The sequence below is a fragment of the Micromys minutus genome (assembly GCF_963924665.1).
Source record: "Micromys minutus genome assembly, chromosome: 14".
Lineage (NCBI taxonomy): Eukaryota > Metazoa > Chordata > Mammalia > Rodentia > Muridae > Micromys > Micromys minutus.
This window is the reverse complement of record NC_137983.1, coordinates 23,287,349-23,308,774: the sequence shown is the minus strand read 5'-3', so window position 1 is coordinate 23,308,774 and position 21,426 is coordinate 23,287,349. Positions and strand designations below refer to the sequence as shown.

The following is a 21,426-nucleotide window of genomic DNA, read 5'->3' as shown; positions in this document are numbered from 1 at the left end:
TCAAAGATAAAATGATATTTATTATGATGCATTGAAATATGAAGGAAATTATTAAAAATTAAATTTACAATGATCCCAAGAAAGAAAGATTAAAAAGGCTTCCAAGAGTTCTTTCTTACAGGTAAGAGTTTGAAAGTAAGGGCAAAAGAATCTAATTTTTAAAAAAAATTCATTTTTAAGAGCTTAACAAAAAACTTAAAGTACTAAACAAAGGAAAATATCAGTGCTGAAGAAAGAATCATCTCAGACGTAAGCGGAGTGTTATTTTTACATACCTGGTGTGTTGTTTTATTCAGAAATTCCTTATGAGACTTTACCCTTCTGATCTCAGTGTAATAATAGGTCTGGGCATGCTCATAAAAAGCATTTTCTAATCTGTTAAAAAAACAACCAATAGTAAGTTACTCAAAAGCAAACTCTTTTTAAGAACAGTATTTGTTGAGAACTGAAAGCAAATTTGTTGACCAACACTCTACTTCATAACTAGGATGAAGAACGAAGCAGTGTACAGCTGGATTTCTAGGGGGAAAGGCTGAAAAAGACCTTGCCTGACACCACTGAAAACCATTCACAACACAGGATATGTAAGATTTTAAAAAACATATATAAAGTATATATATTATATTTATATAGTTTATATAAATTAGGTTTTTATTGTGCTAATATTTATTATTTAAAAGAACAAGAAAACTTATGGGGAGAATAAAAACGATTGGCAAATGAGATAGAAATAAAAAATGTTATTAAAGTTTTGCTTCATCATACAATTCTGAGATTATATAAGCACCAAAGAAGAAATCTGCACAAGACCAGAAAGCAATTCACACTGTACTGGAGAACATGACCGTGTGAGGTAACTGTGCAGGGCATAAACCATAGGCAAAGAACAGGTGACAGACAAGGGGTCTCCTCCACAGAATAAAACCTAACTTTACCCTATGTTCAAAAATATTTTTTTTACTGTATCTGAGGAAAGCAGAGTAAGTCAATTTTTAAAATCAAATCTTTTATTTAGTTTTTTATAGACCAAGTCTGACTATGTAGTCTTGGCAGGCTTTAAACTCACTGGTGTAGCCCAGACTGGCCTCAAATTGGCAACCTTCCTGCCTCTGACTCCTAAGTGCTTAGATTATTGGCATCTGCCACCACACCTGGCAGATAATGTATTTTGAATTAGATTTTCTAGGTTAAACATTTTTATTTAAAAAAATGTTAAAATATGAAAATAAATTTAGATTCTAATCTTGAAATAAATGTTATTAAAGTTGTCCTTAAAGTTTTACAAGTGGGAACACTAAGGGATAAGGTAAAATATCTAACTGTAGCTAGAACTATCTTTATAGGTTATTCTCAGTGATGAAGAGATAACCTTCCCAAAGAAGTTAGTTCCATCCCTATGACATGAGGAAGTGTCAGAGATAAGCTCGTTTGGGTTTCCAAGTGGGCTATGTACTCAGATAAGGCATGTTTTAATCAAGCAAAACAGACCTGAGGACAGGAAGGCCTTGTTAACCCTTTAAACTTAGACTTTGGGCTGCTAAGATGGCTCAGCAGGAAAGGCGCTTGCAGCCTTGCCAAGCAGCCTCAGTTCAATCCCAGGGACTCAAACTGTGGAAGGGCAGACCTGACTTCCCTAATTTGTCCTCCGACCTCTGTGATATCTGCATGCCCCTGTCCTGAGTCATTAGTAAATAAATATAATTTTAAAGCAAAAACCCTGGTTACTTGAACTCTTCCCTGGTTTTAAGCAAAACAGGTTAAATAGTCATAGGGACAGCCTGGCTATCAGACAAGTGTTGCAAGATCCTCGCTGTTTGCTTCTGATGCAGGGTCTTACGATGTAGCCCCGAGTGGACTGGAGCTTGCTAACGTAGACCAGGCTGGTCTCAGACTCCTCTCAGTCTGTTCAGTTCGTGGTTGGCCAAGCTGAACTTTGCCGACCACGAGGTTTTTAATCAGCATTTTGTTGCTGTTTGTAAATAAAAGGGTCTAAGCTGTCAACTTCTCCTTCCTAAGGACAAGACCTCGGATTTACCTTATGATGTAGCCCACAAGGTGGTCAGTGTGGGGCAGCACAAACAGAGACTTGCCCGAGAGCTCACACACATTGCATAAGGCTGCAGCCCGCTCGGAACCAATGACGTCTTCCCCTGTTGACAAGCACCAGACAGAAACAAAGCAGGCGTCAGTTTCCTGTAGTAAAGGTTCTTTACGTCCCAAGTCCATCACAATAGCAGTGGGGCACCCGCTCTCTGAGGACTTAGGGCTCACAGAAGTCAAAGTGTTCATATTTCTCTGGAAAATACTGTAGAATTTTCTCCTGAGCACAACAGACAGGACAAATAGTGCCCAAACAAAATCACTGGGATGTTCCAAAACATAAATAAAAATGGAAGCATTTATTCATGAAAGAAGTTTCCAAAGACCTAAGAGTGCTCAACATGGCAAGGTAAAGAAAAGAACCGTGTAAACCAAGAGTTTTCCTGGACAATATTACAAATCTTACACTTCTTCGTTAAGAGCACATTTTACACAAATCAGCCAAGTAAATAACACTTTAGAAGCAACTGCATTGACTGTTCTGTCCACTGATGCATGCACATTTGGCGCTAAGCAGAGAGGGAAAAGTAGGACTCAGAATTTGGAAACGTCATTGTTTTATAACAAGCGTTTGTACATTACTACTTACAACATTTATTTGTATGTGTGCACGCATTATGTATGTGTGTATGCGCATCCATGTACATGTGTGTGTCCATCTGTGGAGGCCTGAGGACAGCTTTCAGGAATTGGTCTTTAATTTAATTTAATTCTAAAATTACCAAGTGGGCTCTGGAAACTGACTGAACTCAGGCCGTCAGCAAATGCTTTTAACTTTGAAAAGTTAGCGTACCGTCATTCCCCTCAAGTGAACATGCAAAATGTTTAACCATTAAAAAGAAATCTATCTCCTGGATTGGCAATTGGAGAATAAAGCAATAAATGACCCTTCTGATACCTGGAGGTAAAGGCGTTTTCTTTTGAATCAGGACGACTGCAACTTTTGTGTTTCTCCCTTGCAAACTTTGCCTGTGATGGAAAAAAACAATAAACCAATTAACTTGCTTTACCTAAACTATTTTAGGCTTCACATAAAACACAAACTTCATAACTCAACTGAAGATAAATTTCAACTAAGAAACCATTACAAATCAGAAATAGTCTTTTCCTACAAGTGACTGCATTCCCACAATGACTTCCTTTTTCAAAGGATAATTTCAAGCTTATAATCTTACCAAAATCTGCTTTAGAAGAGAAGCATCAGGGCCAATGAGATGGCCCAGGTTGGACTCTCCAACTGTACGTACACAGTACAGGAAGAGGCCAACCTCCCCACACCGTTCTCTGACCACACGACCTGCCTCCCAAATAAATCAATAGAGGTAAAGACCATTTTAATGTGAAATTTTAACATCCACTTCTATGGAAAAAATCAGTTAACTTACTTTTTCACGACAATTACATTATCATCTGGAATAATTATCTTAGAACTACACATGATAAAGCAAGTCTTATGGGGACCAGTGAAACACTCGGAGGGTAAAGTGCTTGCCTTGTAGGTTGGAAAACACTTGTGAAGCTGAAGGAGGGAACCAACTCTCCACGGCTGTCCTTGTACCCCCACGTGTCATGGCACACATGAACACAAACACAAATCATGCACATAAACAACAGCAAACAATTTCTAAGCGTCACATGAAAGCTGTAGAGAGATGGCTCAGCATTTAAGAGCTCTGACTGTCTTTCCAGAGGACCAGAGTTCAATCCCAGCAACCACTGTGGGTTGGTTCACAACAGCCTACAACTCCAGTTCCTAGGGGTGTGATGCTTTTTTCTAAGTCTTCACAAACTCCAGGATACAAATGCACATGCACATATTCACTTGAACACACATACACAGGTATACACACACACAAATAAATAATGAAATATACGTTTTTTAAAAAATGTTTGAAAAAAGTACCTTATGGGGCCTGACATAAATTGTTGTCTCCCAAAGAGATCATAGTATAAGACAGACATCTGGAACTCCAGGCCAACTTCCCTTCTAAGCTTCTTCACATCCTTGGCACTGGATATCACCTCTTAGAAAGGAGGTTAACAATCTCAGAGTGACCATTACAGTTTAAACACTATCTGGCTACTTCCGAAAGTAACACAAGGCTGTGGGCTCAATCCCTGATACCACAAACATGTAAGTCCCTGGAGAACACACACCTGCAAGCACCTCTGCAGCCGGACAGAGCCATACCTGACAATCTCCACTCGGGTAGCACACTCAGACTGCTTTTCCTTCCACTGAGGCTCATCCCAGTCCAGTTCATAGAACACGACCACCAGCGCTGGCACCAGGTTCAGATGCTTGTTCATCCAGCCGGTCTTTAAGATCCCTTTAGGAATGTACCACTCGTACGAAGTTCTCTGCCAACCATGACAAAAAATAGCTGAAAAGAAAAGCAGCAGATGCCGCCTGCAGGGCCCCAGCACTTCACATGTGTTTATTTACTTCATTCAGTGTGCACTATCCTTTTCTAAGATGAGAAAGTCAGCCCATCAGAAATCCATAACCGGCGTATCTAAATCAGAGTGGAACCTCAACCACACAAACACTACACTTCCCACGAGAGGGAGAATGGCCAGAGCAAAAAATAAATAAATAAATAAAATAGTCTCAATAATGCCAAGGATCTCAGCTCAGCTCCTGTAAAAAGTATTCAGCCATTTTCCAGGCCTGCATCTACTCTTCTCCATTCTGATTTCTGTTCCCTGTTACTGTCAAAGGTACAGTGATCTAAGAGCTGCTATGCCTCCATTTGTTTACGTACTGCCATGACAGCATTTCACCTTCCCCATGGACAAAATTAAAATGGTTTAAAAACTGGGTGAAGCCAAACCTAATAACTGCAAAGGCCATGGATTCCAGAGGAAGCCCTCAATGATGAACGGGTAATGTGACATCTTCCTTTTAAGAAGACTGCTAAAACTATGGAGACATGGGGAGTATTTGAATGAAAAAAAGTGGGTAGGAGGAGATAAATAGAAAGGGCACTTTCGGCAAATCCTAGGAGTTCCTGAGTTCTGTTCTCGGGACCCACAGACTGGAAGAGAACTGACACCACAAGCTGTCATCGGAACACACATATGTTCCACAGTACATGAAAATACCTGGTTTTCCTTGGGCACAACTGTAACCTTTGCCCTGATAAACTCAGGGGTTTTCCAGCACACATAATTGGAACAGGACTGGAAGGTGGAAGAAAACAGGGGCTATGAATGAATGCAAGTGATCCTATGTCATTACCTTTGATCTACATTTTGGATATTCATGGTCCCCTGGGAGCACCTTAAAAGAAATTGGTACCCGGTCAGCTCTCCGATTGGCACAGAAAGCATCCCAGACTGCTCGATGGACAGCATTGTACACCACATCAAGGCCTGTAAGTGTGACAAAAGCCATAGGCCGGCAACATAGCTCCACAGGGAAGTCCCACTGTGTGGGGCTCATGCTTAAGACGTCACAGAAAAATCTGAAATACAAATGTCAAGAGAGCCATAATTAATTTAAAACACCATCATCAGTATCTAATAAACACTGTAAAAAGACAAAAAGCTCTGCATATACACAGTCAAGCAAACAGAAGAGAGCAAAGTGCAAACTTTAATTACTCAGGTTTATTAAAATTACTAATTGTACTGCTGTCTTCTTTTTAATTTCACAGAAAAGGTTGTACTCCATTTTCAGAAAACTCTGTTTTCAATAATCTTTCAAAATGTCTATCAAAGTGATGAATGTAAAATAGATCCAGGCCTGGTGTGCTGGCATGCTGTAATCCCAGACCTCAGGAGACTGATGCAGGAGAATCACGTTCAAGACAGTCTGGTATAAAATAGTAAGACTCTGTCTCAAAATTTTTATTATATGTGCCCTGTATCAACCATACTCAATAAAATTAAAAAATTGTTATTGACTTACATATATGATGTAATAGGTAAAGGAAAATCTCTGAGACACTGGAAATGACTGAACATCCCTAGGATATGTTTGTTTTGTGTCCTTTAGCTGAATCTACAATAAATGCAGTTATGCACTGACTTTAGAAAATGATTATATAAAAATGTGCTTATTCCCAAAAACAGTGTCCCTATATTTCCAAAGCAATTTCTTATTTCTGAAAGGATTTATCGCATGCTTCTTTAAAGAAGTGATATCATCACATTATACAAAAGACAAGGTCATTTCTGGGAAAACTTTAGTGTCAAATGTCACTTGATCCCTAAAATGTGAATTATTTCTAACTGAAAAGCTAATTAGGTTGACTAGTTAGCTACCTCATGATCAAATGCTAAAGCAACAATGGATATTGAAACATGATTTGGAAAGCTTGCCAGAAATGATGTATCTACAACATAAGCCTGCAGAATTGCTTTAAAAGGCATTTGGGACAGGCCGTGCTATGAGGCAAAGAAACCCACTGCTTCTGGAAACCTAAAGATAAAGAGCAAAACAGAAGCAGTCAAAATATGATATGGCTTCCATGTCTGCCTAATACCAAACAGTCTAGACAAGAGGCATCATTTTAGAGGCTAAAAGAAATAGCTGTAGCCCTTTAACATAAAATGGATAAAAAAGAGCAGAAAGATTGCTCAGAGGTTAAGAGCACCTCTCTTCTAGAGATCCTGAGTCCAATTTCCAGCAACCACATGTGTCTCACAAGCATCTATAATGGGATCCTATGCCCTCTTCTTGTGTGTCTGAAGACAGCAGCAGTGTACTCATATACATAAAATAAATCTTTTTTAAAAAATACAATGGCTATAAAGGAGAAATAACTTTCAAAGTGTTTAAATTAGTACTGTATGAATCATTAAAAAAAAGTCAAATTTTCCAGCAGTTCTGTTAGAAGGTAAGAGAGAAGTTGGCTCAGAAAGCAAACTCCTGAAAACTCAGCATTCAAAAGGCAGAGGCAGGAGAACTATTCAAATTCCACAGTCTACAGGGCAATTTCAGGCCAGCCAAGGGATATGGAGATCTCAAAGAGAATCCCCCACCCACCCCACCCTACAAAAAAATAAATAAAAAAAAAAAAAAAACAAAAAAACATAGAAAGATGTGAGATTTTAGATATATTCTATTTTAGCCAAACATATTTTCCAAACATCATGTTATTGATGAACTTGTAAAAAACCTATTTGTGCAGTGTCTTCAAACCCTGTGTGTATTTTATATGATCAGCACACCTCAGTTCAGACTAGCTCTATACATTCCAAGTGCTCTATAGCTCCCCTTGGCTACTGTCTCACACCAGACAGTGTAGTTCTTGATTACAGCAAATCTGTTCCAGCAACATCATGAAAACTGCCTTATCCCAATCCCTCCCTGCCTTGCATGCTTTGGCATTTCCTGTAGGAAAATTTTTAAAAAGGGATAGAACAGGACAAATGCTGACTGAATAGATTACAGTGACACGCAGAAATGAAATCGCTTCCTGATTTCCCGGAAAATAATGGAGAAACCAAGCAAAGTACTGACAGGGAGGGAACATGCAGAAGCACAAAGTAAGTCCTCAGCACCAGATCACCTGGTTAGTGCAAGCTATCATAGAAGAGAAACAAGCTAACCCAATCAAAGTATCTACTAAAGAAGCCGGCTGGACGTCCAACTGCAAAAAAAAGATCAAATGAAGAACGAAGAGACTGTCCCTAGGGCCGCGGCAAGGAGGATAACCTCAAAGTTCTAGAAACGGACACAATATTCCTCCACCGCTCCCACCTCTCTAGAAATAAGTGCGTTCTTCTTTGCAGATGAGGGAGAAATGCCAAGATTGCGCCCGTGGACGCCAAGGGGAAACGCAGGCCCCCAAGCCAGCCGGGATGGCCTGGCCTGGCAGTTCTCTGGGCCCAACTCACCCAGGCCGTACGCCCTGGACTCGCTGCTGCTGCGGCGAGTCGCTGTCAGCCCCAAAAAGAGCCAGGCAAGCCCGAAAGGAGCGTCTAGAAACTAGGCCACCGACAACCCACAGCCCCAACCCTAGACCGTGCGGCAGGAGGCGAGACTTCCTTTCCTCCGCCTCCGCTGGCACAGGAAGCACTTCCTGGACTTGAGTGACAGGGCTTCACACCAGTCCGGGAATAGAACGGGGTCCCTTGTTAGGAAAGGGTTCCATTTCCTAGAGGAGAAAGAATTGGGGGCGGAAAAAAGAAGCCAATAGGAGAAGCGATCGTGAGAGGGGGCGGGGCTTCCCCGTTACCGCCCATCGGTAGCAAGTCAGAGGTCTGGGTGTCCCTTAAGGTGATCCCAGTTCCGGATCACACCTAACGCGATCCTGGGTTCCCGGCCCACAGCCCACTTTCGGCGGCTTGGCGCTGCGGAGGATAGGGAGCGCGCGAGGTCGTACCCACAGCTGCGAGGAGGGTTTCCCTAGACCGAGGCGTGGAAACGGGGTGCCCCGGCCTCCCGCTCGCTGCCCGCCCGTTCTTCGAAGTAGCGAACGCCGTGCGCCCGGCGCGATGGGTGCCAACGAGGATCAGGAGGTGAGACCCCAGGACTGGTCACCCCTGTCCCAGCCCAGGTCCCAACGTGTTGCACCCGGACTTCGCACGTGTCCTTCGTGCTGAGAGCCTTCATCGTCTGTCCGGATGTCCCACGTTGGTGGATCTCTTGCCAGATAGCACTGGGCAACCGTGTGGCCAGCAAGAGTGAAAGGATCACTTGAGACTCAGCCTCCCGCTTTCCTCATTTGTCATTTTTTACAAAGTCTCCCTAGATTTTCTTGCTATGATGAGTGTCCTTAGTCCACGACCCAAGTGCACTTGGCCGTCCTTAAATCCCTTGTTGTGGCTAAACGCGTGTGTGTCGAGTTATTCTATCTTCAAATCTGAACGCCTTTAAATTTTAAAACTTGTGGTCTCGTTGAATAAGTAAAATCTCTGGAGAAAAATGAATGACCCTGATGTTTCGGTTTCTGTCCTTAATGCTTAGTGAAGTCGCTTGTCTGTTGCTGAGTAGATATACAATGTTTTGAGCATCCACAAACCAATCCTAGTTTTGTAGTTTGTACTTTGGGTTTTTTGGTGTTGGTGGTGGTGGTGGGTTTTTTTGTTTGTTGGTTGGTTTTGCAAAGTATCATTTTGATAGAGAGTCGGAAGTAATGGATGCTATAAGTCATTGAACGTTCCAACTCTATAATGCTTCCAGATGAGAAAGGAAAGTGAGCATTCTAGGGCGTCTTGGTGGATGTGGATGAATAAGGATCAGAAGATAAATCTCCCTGGCAGCGGTGGTGTACGCCTTTAATCCCAGTATTATGGAGGCAGAGGCGTCTGATCTCAGACTGGCCTGGCTCTAAGGAGTGAGTTCCAGAAACCCTATCTCAAATTTTATGTAGTAGTAACCCTTGTATCGTTAGTAGTAGACACTTAGTAGTTCCCTGTTTATTTTGAATATGTTGCTTAAAAGTTAATATTTTGACAATGTTGATGTTAATAGAAGCTAGGTTACAAGTACTCCATGAAGTACCCCCACATCCACAGGGTAATTGGTATATGAATGTCCTGCTAAGATATTCTTACCAGTTCAGTGAATCCAAAGCATCAATGAATCTAGGGGAGAGACTAGAGAGGAAGGGGAAGACACTCGTGAGTGGATACAAAGGTAAATGGGGAAGAGGAAATTCTGATGTCTTTTTACACAGTGAATGATTACTTTTAAAGTATCCTGTGCATTTCCTAATAGCTAGAAGAGTTTTGAATGGTTCATTGACAAGTAAATGGTTGAAAACTTGAGGTAATAGTTGTTACGGGACACTTAGCAAAGAACTACATTGTATCCCATAATTTTATAAATACAATTTTTAAAATAGTTTTATTTTTACATATATAAGTGTTTTGCCTACATGTATGTATGTGCACCACTTGGGTGTTTGGTGACCCAAGAGGCCAGAAGAGGGTGTTGGGTACCCTGTACTGGAGTTCTAGACGGCTGTGAAGCACCATATAGGTGCTAGAAATTCAACCAGGTCTTCTAGAAAGCAGATAGTGCTCTTAATCCCCTCATCTTTCCAGCCCCAATAAATGAAATTATTATGTGTCAATTTGAAAATAGTTTTTTCTCCTAGCAAAGCACCATGTAACCTTTCATGGATTTGACTGATGGACCACCATCACCACTAGTGGCTGAGATAATTTCCTGCCCAGTTTTGAAGATGCTAGCTTTGAAAAAATAAAATGAAACAACAAAAAAGACATATGTTTCTGGTTCACTTTTAGTTCCTTCGCTGTCCTGATTTGAGTATGTGAACAGAATTTCTGTTCACTTCTGCTGAAACTGTTGTATCATACTGTCTTCTGACTTACTGTCTGTCAACATCCACTGAGTGCTTTAAAGTAGTTCATCCCTCATCCTCTGCATATATATATGTATTAAATGCAATATTTAATGTAATAATGTTAATATTTACCATTAAATATTATAGTTTGGTTTAAAAGAACTTTGGAAGGGGGTATCTTTCATCAGCCTCATTCAGGTTCTCATCATTGAATTATCATCTGCACATTTTAACAAGCCTGTCTTCTCTTTTTGTTCCTGCCCAAGTTATTAATTAAAATATGGAAAGGGATTATGGCTGAAGTGATTTGGGTTTCTCTGTTTTTCTTTGTTGTTGTTTTGTATTGGTTTTGTTTGTTTTTGTTTGTTTTGTTTTGTTTTCTGATCTGTAAAGGCAGCCTTGCTGAATTCTAAAGAGATTGAGTCTGGTGCATTTCACTAACTTACACAGTTATGCTGAGGATTGTTTAGCTCTATCTTTGTTGTAACGCTTGCTGGATCCTAAGGAGTCTAAGCTTTCATGTTCCGTTTCTTTATGATCTAATCTAAAATCCGTCCAGGGAGAATAAATCAAGATCACCCTCTTTAATCTGTAGGGTTAATGACATCGATCTTTTTGAAAGCTAAAACAGATACCCTTGTCTTTGTTTCCCCAAGACTCAGCTGTCACTCACAGTGATGGAGATTTCTTTGTGGGACCACAGTATTGAGAACAAATTGCAGGCAGGGGTTACTGCTTAGCATCTTCTCTTCTAGACCTTGGATCATCTTGAATAGATCCTGTCTCTTTTCTTCCTGACATTCTTTCTTGGGGTTGTTGTGTACTAAAGATTTCCAAGTTTAGTGCATTTTCTATACTCTGGGTTAGGTGTCCATAAGTAGAATGATAAAAGACAAAATATTTTTAAGTTGCTTTAACCTAAATCTTCCCTCTACCGTATGGAGAAGGAAGTATGGCAATGCCCTCTTCACAGGGCGAATTAAGTGAGCTGATACAATGTAAAAATCCTACCTTCAAACGATACTTGTTAGTGTGATTGTGCTTTGTTGGTATGCACACATATAATTGGGTTTTGGGGCCAGTAAGTTAGGCCACATTGTACACCAACTATGTAATTTGGGTTTGAATGAGAAGCTAAAGTCTTTCTAATCCATGCATGCCACTCAACAAAATTTATTGATTTCTTTTCTCCCCAGATGGAACTGGAAGCTTTGCGATCTATTTATGAAGGAGATGAAAGTTTCCGGGAATTAAGTCCAGTTTCGTTTCAATATAGGGTAAGGCACGGCATGTACAGTGCGTGGTTCTGAGAAGAATGTGGAGTTTCTGTAAAACCTGATTCTGTCTTTTCACTTAGTGCTTTGACTTTACCTTATTCCCATATTTTCAGAAACTTTTGTTTTTCTAAAAATAGTTTATTTTTATTACTCGTGTGTGTATATATGTGGGGGCCTACAGAGGCCAGAAGAGGGCGTCAGGCTTCTAGAGCTGGAATTCTAGATGGTTGTAAGTCACCTGTAATCCACCAAAGGTGGATTCTGGACAACAAACTAGGACCCTCTGGAAGAGCAGAGCAACTGAGCCATCTCTTCAGCCCTCCTGACACATTTAAAAGAAAACACATCACTATGACATTGCTACTGATAACTAAATTTAGAACCTCTTGTAAAAAATACATTTCATATATTTATAATAAAAATATATACTTATATAATACATAAAATTGTGTATATATATATACACATACATACACACACACACATGTATCTGGTGTTTTGCCAACACTGTTCACATACATACATGACAGGTGCACAAAGAGCCCAGAAGAGCCCTGGGTCCCCTGAACTAGTGTCATGGACAACAAGTGTGAGCTGACATGTGGGTGCTAGAAATTGAACTTAAGTCCTTTTAGAAGATCAACCAATGCTCTTAACCACAGAACCATCGCTCTAACCTAACTCAGAACCTTAAAAAAAAATGATTATAAAATTTTAAACATAAAAGATATCTTGGGAATTACATGGTATTACCTTCTTAAAGAATGCTTTTTTTTTTTTTTTTTTTTTTTTTTTTTCAGTCCTAGCTGCCTAAAGTCTGCCATGGCTGATATTGAGAGATAATTCTCAAACTTGATTGTATTCTAACGAAAAATGAGCTTTCATTTGTTCATTCTCTTAAGACAGAATATTATCATATAGCCTGGGCTAGCTTTGAATTTTTGACTCTCTTACCTCAGACTCACAAGTATAGCTAGGGAATAAATTCTCTATAGCATTGATTCTCAACCTTCCTAATGCTTGCGACCCTTTAATTCAGTTCCTCAAGTTGTGGTGACCCCCCCCCACAACCATGGAATTATTTTCATTGCTACTTTATAACTGTAATTTTGCTACTGTTATGAATCATAATTAAATATCTGTGTTTTTCATTGGCCTTGGGTGACCCCTCTAAAAGGGTCATTTGACCTCCAAAGGGGTCAGGACTCAACAGAGTGGTTGAGAACCACTAATCTTCAGCAATTCTTAGTTCCTCTTCAGGCCCAACTATCTTTGTACTGACTCTCCTGCATAACAACTATAATTGTTACTTTACTTGTTGCTGTGACCAAATACCTGATGCATGCAACTTGAGGCCCAGAGAGCCACGAACACTTACGGGCAAGCCCCAGAGCCTAAGCTGGATCCTCAGAGCCCACATAAAGGTGGAGTGATAGAACCAGTCCTCGAAGTCTGTGAAGTTATCCTCTGTGTACCGTGGGGCTTGTATGCCTCCACACAAATCACACATACACAGTAATAATAAATGGATTTTTTTTTTTTAAAAAAAAAAAAGGAAGGAAGACTATTTTGGCTCACAGTTTGAAAGGTACAGTTCAGCAGTGGCAGGGTTTTGTGGCAGAAGGCTCCTGTGTGAGGCTGTGGCCACACTGTACCCAAAGTCAGAAAGCTGAGAGAAAGAACACTTGTACCCACTTCTCACTCTCCTGACATGGAGAATTGCTCCACCCACAAAATGATGTCCACCTTAGTGTAGGTCTTCCTACCTTAGTTAACAACCTAGAAAACCCCTCACAAAGACATGCCCAGAGGTTTGTTTCTGGGGTGATTCTAAAACCCATCAAGTCATATCAGGGAACTCTTAATGACCTAAGGTCATGTTGGAATTTAGACCCTGGGGCCCTTCTGTTTTTAGTTCACCTACCTTCACAGATCTTCCTAGCCACCATTATCTTCTCTACCAAAAGGGTCTGGGGATTCTCATATACTTTCCTAAACATCTCCACTAACGGTATTGTAGATTGTCCTGAAGCTGTTTGTATTTTAATTTTAATTCCACTTCCCCAAGAAGGGCTGCCTAGTTGTGTGACTCCAGCTCTACCTTCCCATTTTAATTAGTAAAATAAAGGAAAGCCAGTGACTGGGCGGGGCTAGGGAGGTGGAGAGGACAGGGGAGGAAGGTCATGGTGACTTGGAGCTTCCCAGAGACCAGCTAGACCCAGGTGATATTGATTGGTGTTAAAAAGCTATGAACATTAAGAATTTTACAAGTCTAATATCTCATATAGAAGGGCAGTTTGTGTCTTTGTCTATTTAATGCAATCTTGTGTAGAGGATTTGTGGGTTGAGAGTTGTATATATAAACCTGTATGAAAAGCTATTGGGCTGTAGAGTTGTGTTTGTGGGATTTGGGGGTACAGAAATAGCCCGGGACAGAGGCGGAGAACAGGCGGTAGTAAACCATCAAGGGAGGAGAGTTGCGTGGATGAGTTGAGCTGTGGTGGCGGCTCAGACCGGGTGCCAGAGGTGCACACCGCTCTGTATCAGGGTCAGGCCTGAGGAGTGAGACCTCAAGGCTAATAAAGAGATAAACCAAGTATTATTATTCAATATTTACTGCAACACAGTATCAGTTATTTATTGAGTGCAATATGCAGAGTGGTCTGGGTTCTGGATGTTTGCTATACAACAGAGTGAAACAGGAAATTGGAGATAGTGATACAATAGTCAAAGGAGAAGAGCCAGGGTTCTACCTCGTTGGACCCTCTGTTCTTGCACAGAGCAGATTAGTGGGCTCCTAAATAATGGCCCTGTCCCCTTCTCCCTCCCTACTTCTTGTTTGCACTCTACCACACCACCAGCTCAACATTTAAGTAATCTTGCCATAGCCTGTTTAAAGAGGCTTCTGGGTTTCTATTGCCTTCAGAATGATGATTCTATTCTTAGCTCTATAATCAAAGTCCCCTTTTAAAAAGAGACTTATTTTTATTCTGTGTATAGGAGTGTTTTGCCTAAATGTATCATGTGTTCCTGGTACTCTTAGAAGCCAAAAGAGGGCTCCATATCCTGGTCAGTCTTTATCTTCACATGTGCCTTTACCCCCCTAAGCCATCTCACAGGCACTGGAAGTGAAAAGCTTGATTCCAGCAAGTGTTATTAACAGATGCTAAAATCTCTAGGCAGAGGTTGCTAGGTAACCGGGTGGTGACATCGTTTTGTGTTATTACTGCATGGATTACTTCATTACTTCTACTGAAGATACTCTCTATCCCAAGCAGAGATTCCTGATAGGATGCAACAAGAGCCAACATACCACCTCTTCTCACCAAATGGTCCATCTGAATCTGAACAGAGGAGGTAGTTTTCTGTATTTGGAGGTGTTAGTCAAGAAAACTTGCCTCTTTTTTTTTTTTTTTTTTTTTTCCCAAGACAGCGTTTCTCTGTATAGCTGTCCACTCTCCTGGAACTTGCTCTGTAGATCAGGCTAGCCTTGAATTCAGATTTGCCTGCCTCTGCCTGAGTGCTAGGATTAAAGGCGTGCACCACCAAACCTGGGTCTAGCCTAGACTCTTTTTGGTTTGTTTTGTTTTAGAGAATTTATCTATTATGGATATAAGTTAAGATTTATAAATCACATAAAATTGCTGTATACATTTTGAAACTATTGCATCAATAATATTCTTCATATTATACATCAGGATTTAGAGTGATGAAATGTATCATGTTATAATTTATCACACAATTATAAATTAACATTTAATTTTCACATTAATAAATGTAGTCAGGTAAACTTTATATACATAGGAATAAAAATGAACAGGTTATCAAAAATTATAGGCCTTGTTATGGGTCTTAAATTGCATTGCCGGTAGTAGAATGATACATTAATTTTACACTGTGATAATATCCAGAGAACAAATTAAATGTTACATCAATGTTAAATTCTTGTAGGCATATTTTTTCACTATAAAAGATACCCTGAGTTGTTTTTCTTTTCACCCATAAATAACTAAAAACATTCCATTACTTTCAAATGCATCAACCAAAACCAAAGTGGGGAAAAGTCATCATGTTACAGGAGTGGATGCTCGTTTCTGTGCTACAGGAAGAGACAAGGAAGTGGGATGTGGTGTTTAGTAAATACACACCAGTGAGTGTGGTGCCAGTCTAGCTTTTCCTTCCGATTGAAAATGCATTCAATAAAAGGTTGACAAAACCGGGGACATTCTTGTCGGGAATTGCTCCGGGGCCTACCGCACCCTTTGCTTTGCTTCTTATCTGTTTCACGCTCCACTCTCTGGTCTCTTCCCACTTGAACAGCAAACATTAGTTTCCAAGTTCTTCATGCCTGTTGCAATTTAGCAAATAGAAACCTTCAAGACAAGGTGTGTCAAGTGTGCGCATAATTCTTTCTTTGCTGTGTTTTCTGACACTGGCTTCTCGGTAGACCCAGCTGGCATCAAACTTAGGGGTTCACCTGCCTCTGCCCCCTTTTCCTCTTCCCCCCAGTGCTATCATATGCGGCTTCCTTGTAACTGATGTCTTATCTTTACCCTTGGAAACAAACAAACAAAACAAACAAAAAATGTAAAATGCATCCTTAGTATTGAAAAGCCTGCGGCTGGTTGAGAAGATGGGCCATTAGCAGAAATGAAGCTTCCTGAAGGAAGTTGGGGGCTAAAGCCAAAGTCAAGGCTGTTTATGCGCCTCACCCTTTGGTCAGCCCTACCCAGCACCTTGGAACTTCTCCCCATATTATACCTCTGATTTTGAACATGAGTATTGGAAAGAATCATCTTGAAGATAAGAATTTGGTTCTCCTGGTCACTTTCCACAAGCCTAAGACTCCCTTTTCTCCAGATAGGTGAAGACGGCGACCCCAAAGCCTTCCTGATAGAAATCTCCTGGACGGAGACGTACCCCCAAACGCCTCCAGTCATATCTATGAACGCCTTTTTTAACAACACCATGTGAGTAGTTGGGTTTTCACTGCTGTTTGGTTTTCTTCTCCTGCATTTACCCTTGACAGTGGTTTCTCTGTATTCTAGCTCCTCGGCTGTAAAGCAGAGTATCCTGGCCAAACTGCAGGAAGCAGTCGAAGTAAATCTTGGCACGGCCATGACCTACACGTTGTTCGAGTATGCTAAGGACAATAAAGAGCAGTTCATGGAGAACCATCATCCTGCCAATTCTACAGTGAGTGTGCAGCCAGTGCCACCCGATGGTTTGTTCGGTCTGAGCATGTTAATTTTATTGTTTGCTAGCTGTTTCTTGAAAATGAGAAGACTTCGTGTCTGATGTAAACAAGAGAATAACATTTGGGTTAAATGAGACCAGTGACTCTTGGCTTCCTCTATTGAATGGAGAAAATGCAGTTATGATCTGTCAATTTTCACTCTTCAGCAAAGGTTAAAATACTTCTAACCATGGAAACTGAAGCAAGGCACAATGGTGTGTCTTTAACCCCAGTAAGGGGAGGCAGGGGCAGGTCTGTGATCTCACTGCCAACCAGGCTGCATAGCAAGGCGCTAAGAAAGAAACAAAGTAACTAACAAAGGAAGGAAGATGAAAGGGGAAAATGTGGGGAGGAAAGAAGGGAGAGCCCCGGTCTTGTCATGGTTCCATTGGAGGCTTCCCGGGGTTCAAATCCTTCCTGCACTACTTATTAACCAAACCCTATGACTTTAGACAATTGTGGTAAGGCTCAAATAAATGATGTATGTAGTCATAAGTGGCTGGCTATGCAAGCCCAAATACTTTAAAGATTTTCTTCAGGGAACAAAAATGTGTGGTGTTCCTAAAGAGGCATCGACAGTGGCAGCAAGCCTGGTGGTTGGGCCCTCAGATCGTCAGCATAACCTGGGCGACCAGGCTCCTTCGGGTTCAGCTGCTCTCCCAGTGTTGTGTCCTTGGAAATGGGAGCAGGGCCGGTGATGCATGAGGAAGCCTGGGCCACTGAGTGAATGACAACCTTTACTTTTGTAAATGTGGAACGTGTCTGTGTTTAGTCTAATCCAGTAGGTTTTAAGGTGTGAGTCTGAGATCTGGGTCTGTTCTTGTAGACGCCTGTTGCCAATGTCATCACAGTTGAACCTCCCAGCACAGCCCCATCAAGTAAGAAAAAGGACAAGAAAGAACAGCTTTCCAAAGCTCAGAAACGCAAGCTGGCAGACAAAACAGGTTTGCATTGTTGCTCCTTGGCTTTCTTTTATTTTTTTCTTAAATTTATTTATTTATTTTATATAAGTACATTGTAGCTGTCTTTAGACATACCAGAAGAGGGCATCAGATCTTATTACAGATGGTTGTGAGCCACCATGTGGTTGCTGGGATTTGAACTCAGGACCTCTAGAAGAGCAATCTGTGCTCTTAGCCACTGAGCCATCTCTCCAGCCTGCTCCTTGGCTTTCTTAACACAGGAAGTGGGTTGGCTTTACTGTGGGTGCTTGATACGTTTAGGCTTACAAAATAAATTATTAGTTTTGTGTTCAAGATTTCTCTCTGTATAACAGTCCTGGCTGTCCTGTAACTCACTTTAGACCAGGCTACCTTCAAACTCAGAGATCCTCCTGCCTCTGCCTCCAGAGTGCTGGGATCAAAGGTGTGTGCCACCACTACCCAGCTAGTTCTTTAGTCTATTAATGGATCATTTGAGTCAGACCCATTGGTCACAGTATAAAAGTACTGTATTTATTGCTACTTGGAGAAAATGACTCACAAAGCAATTATAAATATTCTCACTGAGGGGCATTAGAAAAACAGAAAAAAAGCACATGTCCTACCTGAACATTGTTAACATGTGGGATTTTATTTGCCTGTGTGCTTCTAAAAGCTGTGTAAAATAGTTTCCACATGCAGTCTGGCACATCATTCTGTCTTAGCATAGCTGTTTAATTTTTTCCCCTATAATGAACTCAATTATACAATAAGTCTTCAGAAAAGAATTCCTGTGTATATGAAAACAGACTCCTCCAGAAAAGGACTATAAACTCCAGCTCGAATCAGCTATGGTTGGCCCCTCTTCTTTCTCTTAGATTTGCAAATGGGCATGTGTCTGAATTTTCCCAAGTTGGGAAAAGAGCATTGCTGCTGGAGCCCAGTCTCTTATCCTTCAGGGGCAACACGTGCTTTTAATTGCCAAGTCATCTCTCCAGCCTTTGCCCTGTTTTTTATGGAGGGGTTGTAGGTTCGCTTCTGTTTAATGTCTGTGGATGGTAGGGTAAAAGAAACCAATATTGCAGCAGTCCTCAAACAAGATGAGATTGTAACAGTTTGTGCTATAAAAGACTGTGTCAGGAAGTGGGAAAGTGTACATAACTGAAGCAAAAAAAAGAAATTAGCTGTCATAGTCTGTTCTAGAGTTTTGGTTATTGTCTTTTGGAATGTTTTACATCCGTGGTAGCCACCTTTCATGCCTCGTGGCCTATGGTCACTTTCATTAAACAATGTCTCCCCAACTCCAACACTTGTCTCTTTGATGATGCCCTACTGAGGTCTGATCTCCCTAAGACGACAATGTAGGAGTTTGTGACTGAGAACTTTCATGCTAAATAAAATAGCCAACCTGTGCAACCTAACCATTAGCCCGGATGACCCTTGACATAAGATGCTTACTGGCTGGTCTGACAGAGAAAAGAACCATTTCCATCAGAACCAGGATCCTATAAGAATTGCCTTTCTCTGAGAATCAGTAGTTTCTAAATCATTTACTGGAATGTTCATACAGGTCTTATACACATGCTTGGGACCACAGAGTTCAGAGCCTTTCAGATTTGGAACATTTTCATAGTTCCTGGTTGGAGCAGTCATGGTTCAAGGTCTAAAATGCTCCAAAGTCTAAAACTATTCAAAAACTCTCAGATTTTTAGGTTTCTTTTTAAATTTTGTTTAGTACTTGTTTCAAATGTAAATTTTTGAAGCATCATGAAGTGAGACGCGCAGCCCACATGAAGGATAAGAGAAGACATTTGAAATAGAAGAATTGTCTATTTGTTTTGGGCACATACCTGTCTCTGTGGGCACTTGTGTACTGTGGCATTGGTGTGGGGCTCAGAGAACAACTTTTGTGAGTCAGTTGTCTCCCTCCATGTGTGGCCCAGGGGTTGAACTCCGGTGTCCAGACGTTCACCCGCTAAGCCATCATGCTGGCCCTAATATTAAAGAATTTCTTAAGTAAAATGTCTATTTGTTAAATTGTTCTTTGATTTTGAATACTAAAAGATGAAAACATTTTATAAACCATGCATTTTTTTAAATTTTTCTCTCATACAGTACATCTGATCAAAGTTTCTTCTCCCTCCCCAACCCCCAGTCTCTCCCCTGAGCCTCCCCTTTCTTCCAGATCCACCTCAGTAAAGCTTCCAGAGACATCAACTAAATACTGCTTAACAAGCTACAATAAGGCCAGGCGCATCTTCTCACATTAAGGCCTGACCAGGCAGCCCAGTAGAAGGAAAAGGGTCCCAAAGGCAGGCAACTGAGTCAGAAACAGGGTCCCAAAGGCAGGCAACTGAGTCAGAAACAGGGTCCCAAAGGCAGGCAACCGAGTCAGAAAACAGCCTCGGCTCACACATGGGGATCCCACAAGAACGCCAAGCTACACACGTATAATACACAGAGAACCTAGGTTAGACCATGCATTTATGTGTGAGTCCTTGTGAGCTTTGTCCCAAGCGTTCTCGATAGAGCATTAGACCATTGGTTTTCAGCCTTCCTAACGCTGTGATCCTTTAATACAACACCTCGTATTGTGGTGACCCCCCCCCCAACTATACAGTCATTGTATTACTATTCCAAAACTAATTTTGCTGCTGTCATGAGCAGTAACATGATGATCTGACATTTGACCTCTGTGGGGGTCATGACCCACAGGTTGAGAAACGCTGCAATAGCCTGAAGCTCCTTTTGAAGAGTGTCGGATAATGTTTTGTTAACTTGCTGCCCTCTTAGTTCTGAAGCCCAACATTTGTTGACACAGTCTCTCCTATTCAGAGCCAGGGGGCCGGGTGAGACCCCGGGAACAGTGAGCCAGGGCAGCTCCGCACTCAGAGAAGCACTGAGCCCGTGGGAAGCAGGACTGTGCACCGGTGTGGGGGCAGTGTGCCGTCAGTCTTGCTCTCCCTTGGTGACGGGTCTCATGTTGAATGGATATGGGGTAAATGTAAAAGGGGGTGTGTCTCAAATACTTTGCAGGTGCCTCCAAGATGGTGCTTTAAGGTCACAAAGATAATGAGGAACTATTTTTTCTAAGTTAGTGGTGTGTGATGTCAACTTGCCATCTACCTGTTCAATGCAATAGTATAAAAATTATTCTTTATATACATGCTAGGCTGTCGGTACATTTACTGTTAACCAACCGGTTGTAGTAAAGTTACTGATTTTGTCCTTCATTCAGATCACAAAGGGGAACTCCCTCGAGGCTGGAACTGGGTTGACGTCGTGAAGGTATAGCAAACTTACGCCCAAGTCTTCAAAGTTGTTAAAGTTATTGAAGTTATCGCCATTTAATAATGAAATGTGTATTTTTCATTTTCCTTCCTGCTGCCTTCGGGCTTCCCCGGATGTCTCTTTACACTTTTGGATTCAGCATGTAAGTATTCTTAAAGTTTTTAGGCTTTCCGCTTCCTTGCTGTTAGGTGTTCTTTCCCAGAAGTGAGAGTCCTGGAGCTAGAAGCTTGGCTCTCATCCCTTTGCTGTGTTGTCTGCCCAGGGTCAGTTTCTGTAGAGCAGATCTGTGTGAATCCAGCCACCCTCGGTTGCACTAGATTGTAAAGAGATCTGAGTAG

General features: G+C 41.3%; 2 protein-coding genes across 5 annotated transcripts in view; one reads left to right on the top strand and one right to left on the bottom strand.

The window, feature by feature from the left end:
• Positions 1 to 8,073, bottom strand: part of TRAPPC11 (trafficking protein particle complex subunit 11) — a 40,620-nt gene extending 32,547 nt beyond the window's left edge. For 2 of the 4 annotated variants that reach the window (XR_013975326.1, XM_080928397.1), the window contains exons 1-6: positions 7,948 to 8,073; positions 5,342 to 5,567; positions 4,292 to 4,461; positions 2,999 to 3,069; positions 2,036 to 2,150; positions 276 to 375 (exon numbers count right to left, since the gene is read on the bottom strand). Coding sequence is in view for 3 of the 4 variants with exons in the window: in XM_080928397.1 (XP_080784523.1) it covers positions 276 to 375; positions 2,036 to 2,150; positions 2,999 to 3,069; positions 4,292 to 4,461; positions 5,342 to 5,545 (660 nt within the window). In the remaining variant the exon portion in view is untranslated. Of the gene's footprint in view, positions 1 to 275; positions 376 to 2,035; positions 2,151 to 2,998; positions 3,070 to 4,291; positions 4,462 to 5,341; positions 5,568 to 7,659; positions 7,701 to 7,810 lie in introns of all 4 variants that reach the window. The other 2 variants (XM_080928399.1, XM_080928398.1) reach the window with 2 other exon arrangements.
• A 250-nt stretch (positions 8,074 to 8,323) lies between these two features.
• Positions 8,324 to 21,134, top strand: RWDD4 (RWD domain containing 4). Its single transcript, XM_080929083.1, has 6 exons — positions 8,324 to 8,571; positions 11,561 to 11,641; positions 16,502 to 16,611; positions 16,690 to 16,837; positions 17,704 to 17,821; positions 21,036 to 21,134. Exons 1-6 carry the CDS (start codon positions 8,548 to 8,550, stop codon positions 21,089 to 21,091), a joined length of 537 nt encoding a protein of 178 aa, XP_080785209.1. The 5' UTR covers positions 8,324 to 8,547; the 3' UTR covers positions 21,092 to 21,134.
• Positions 21,135 to 21,426: the final 292 nt, after the last annotated feature.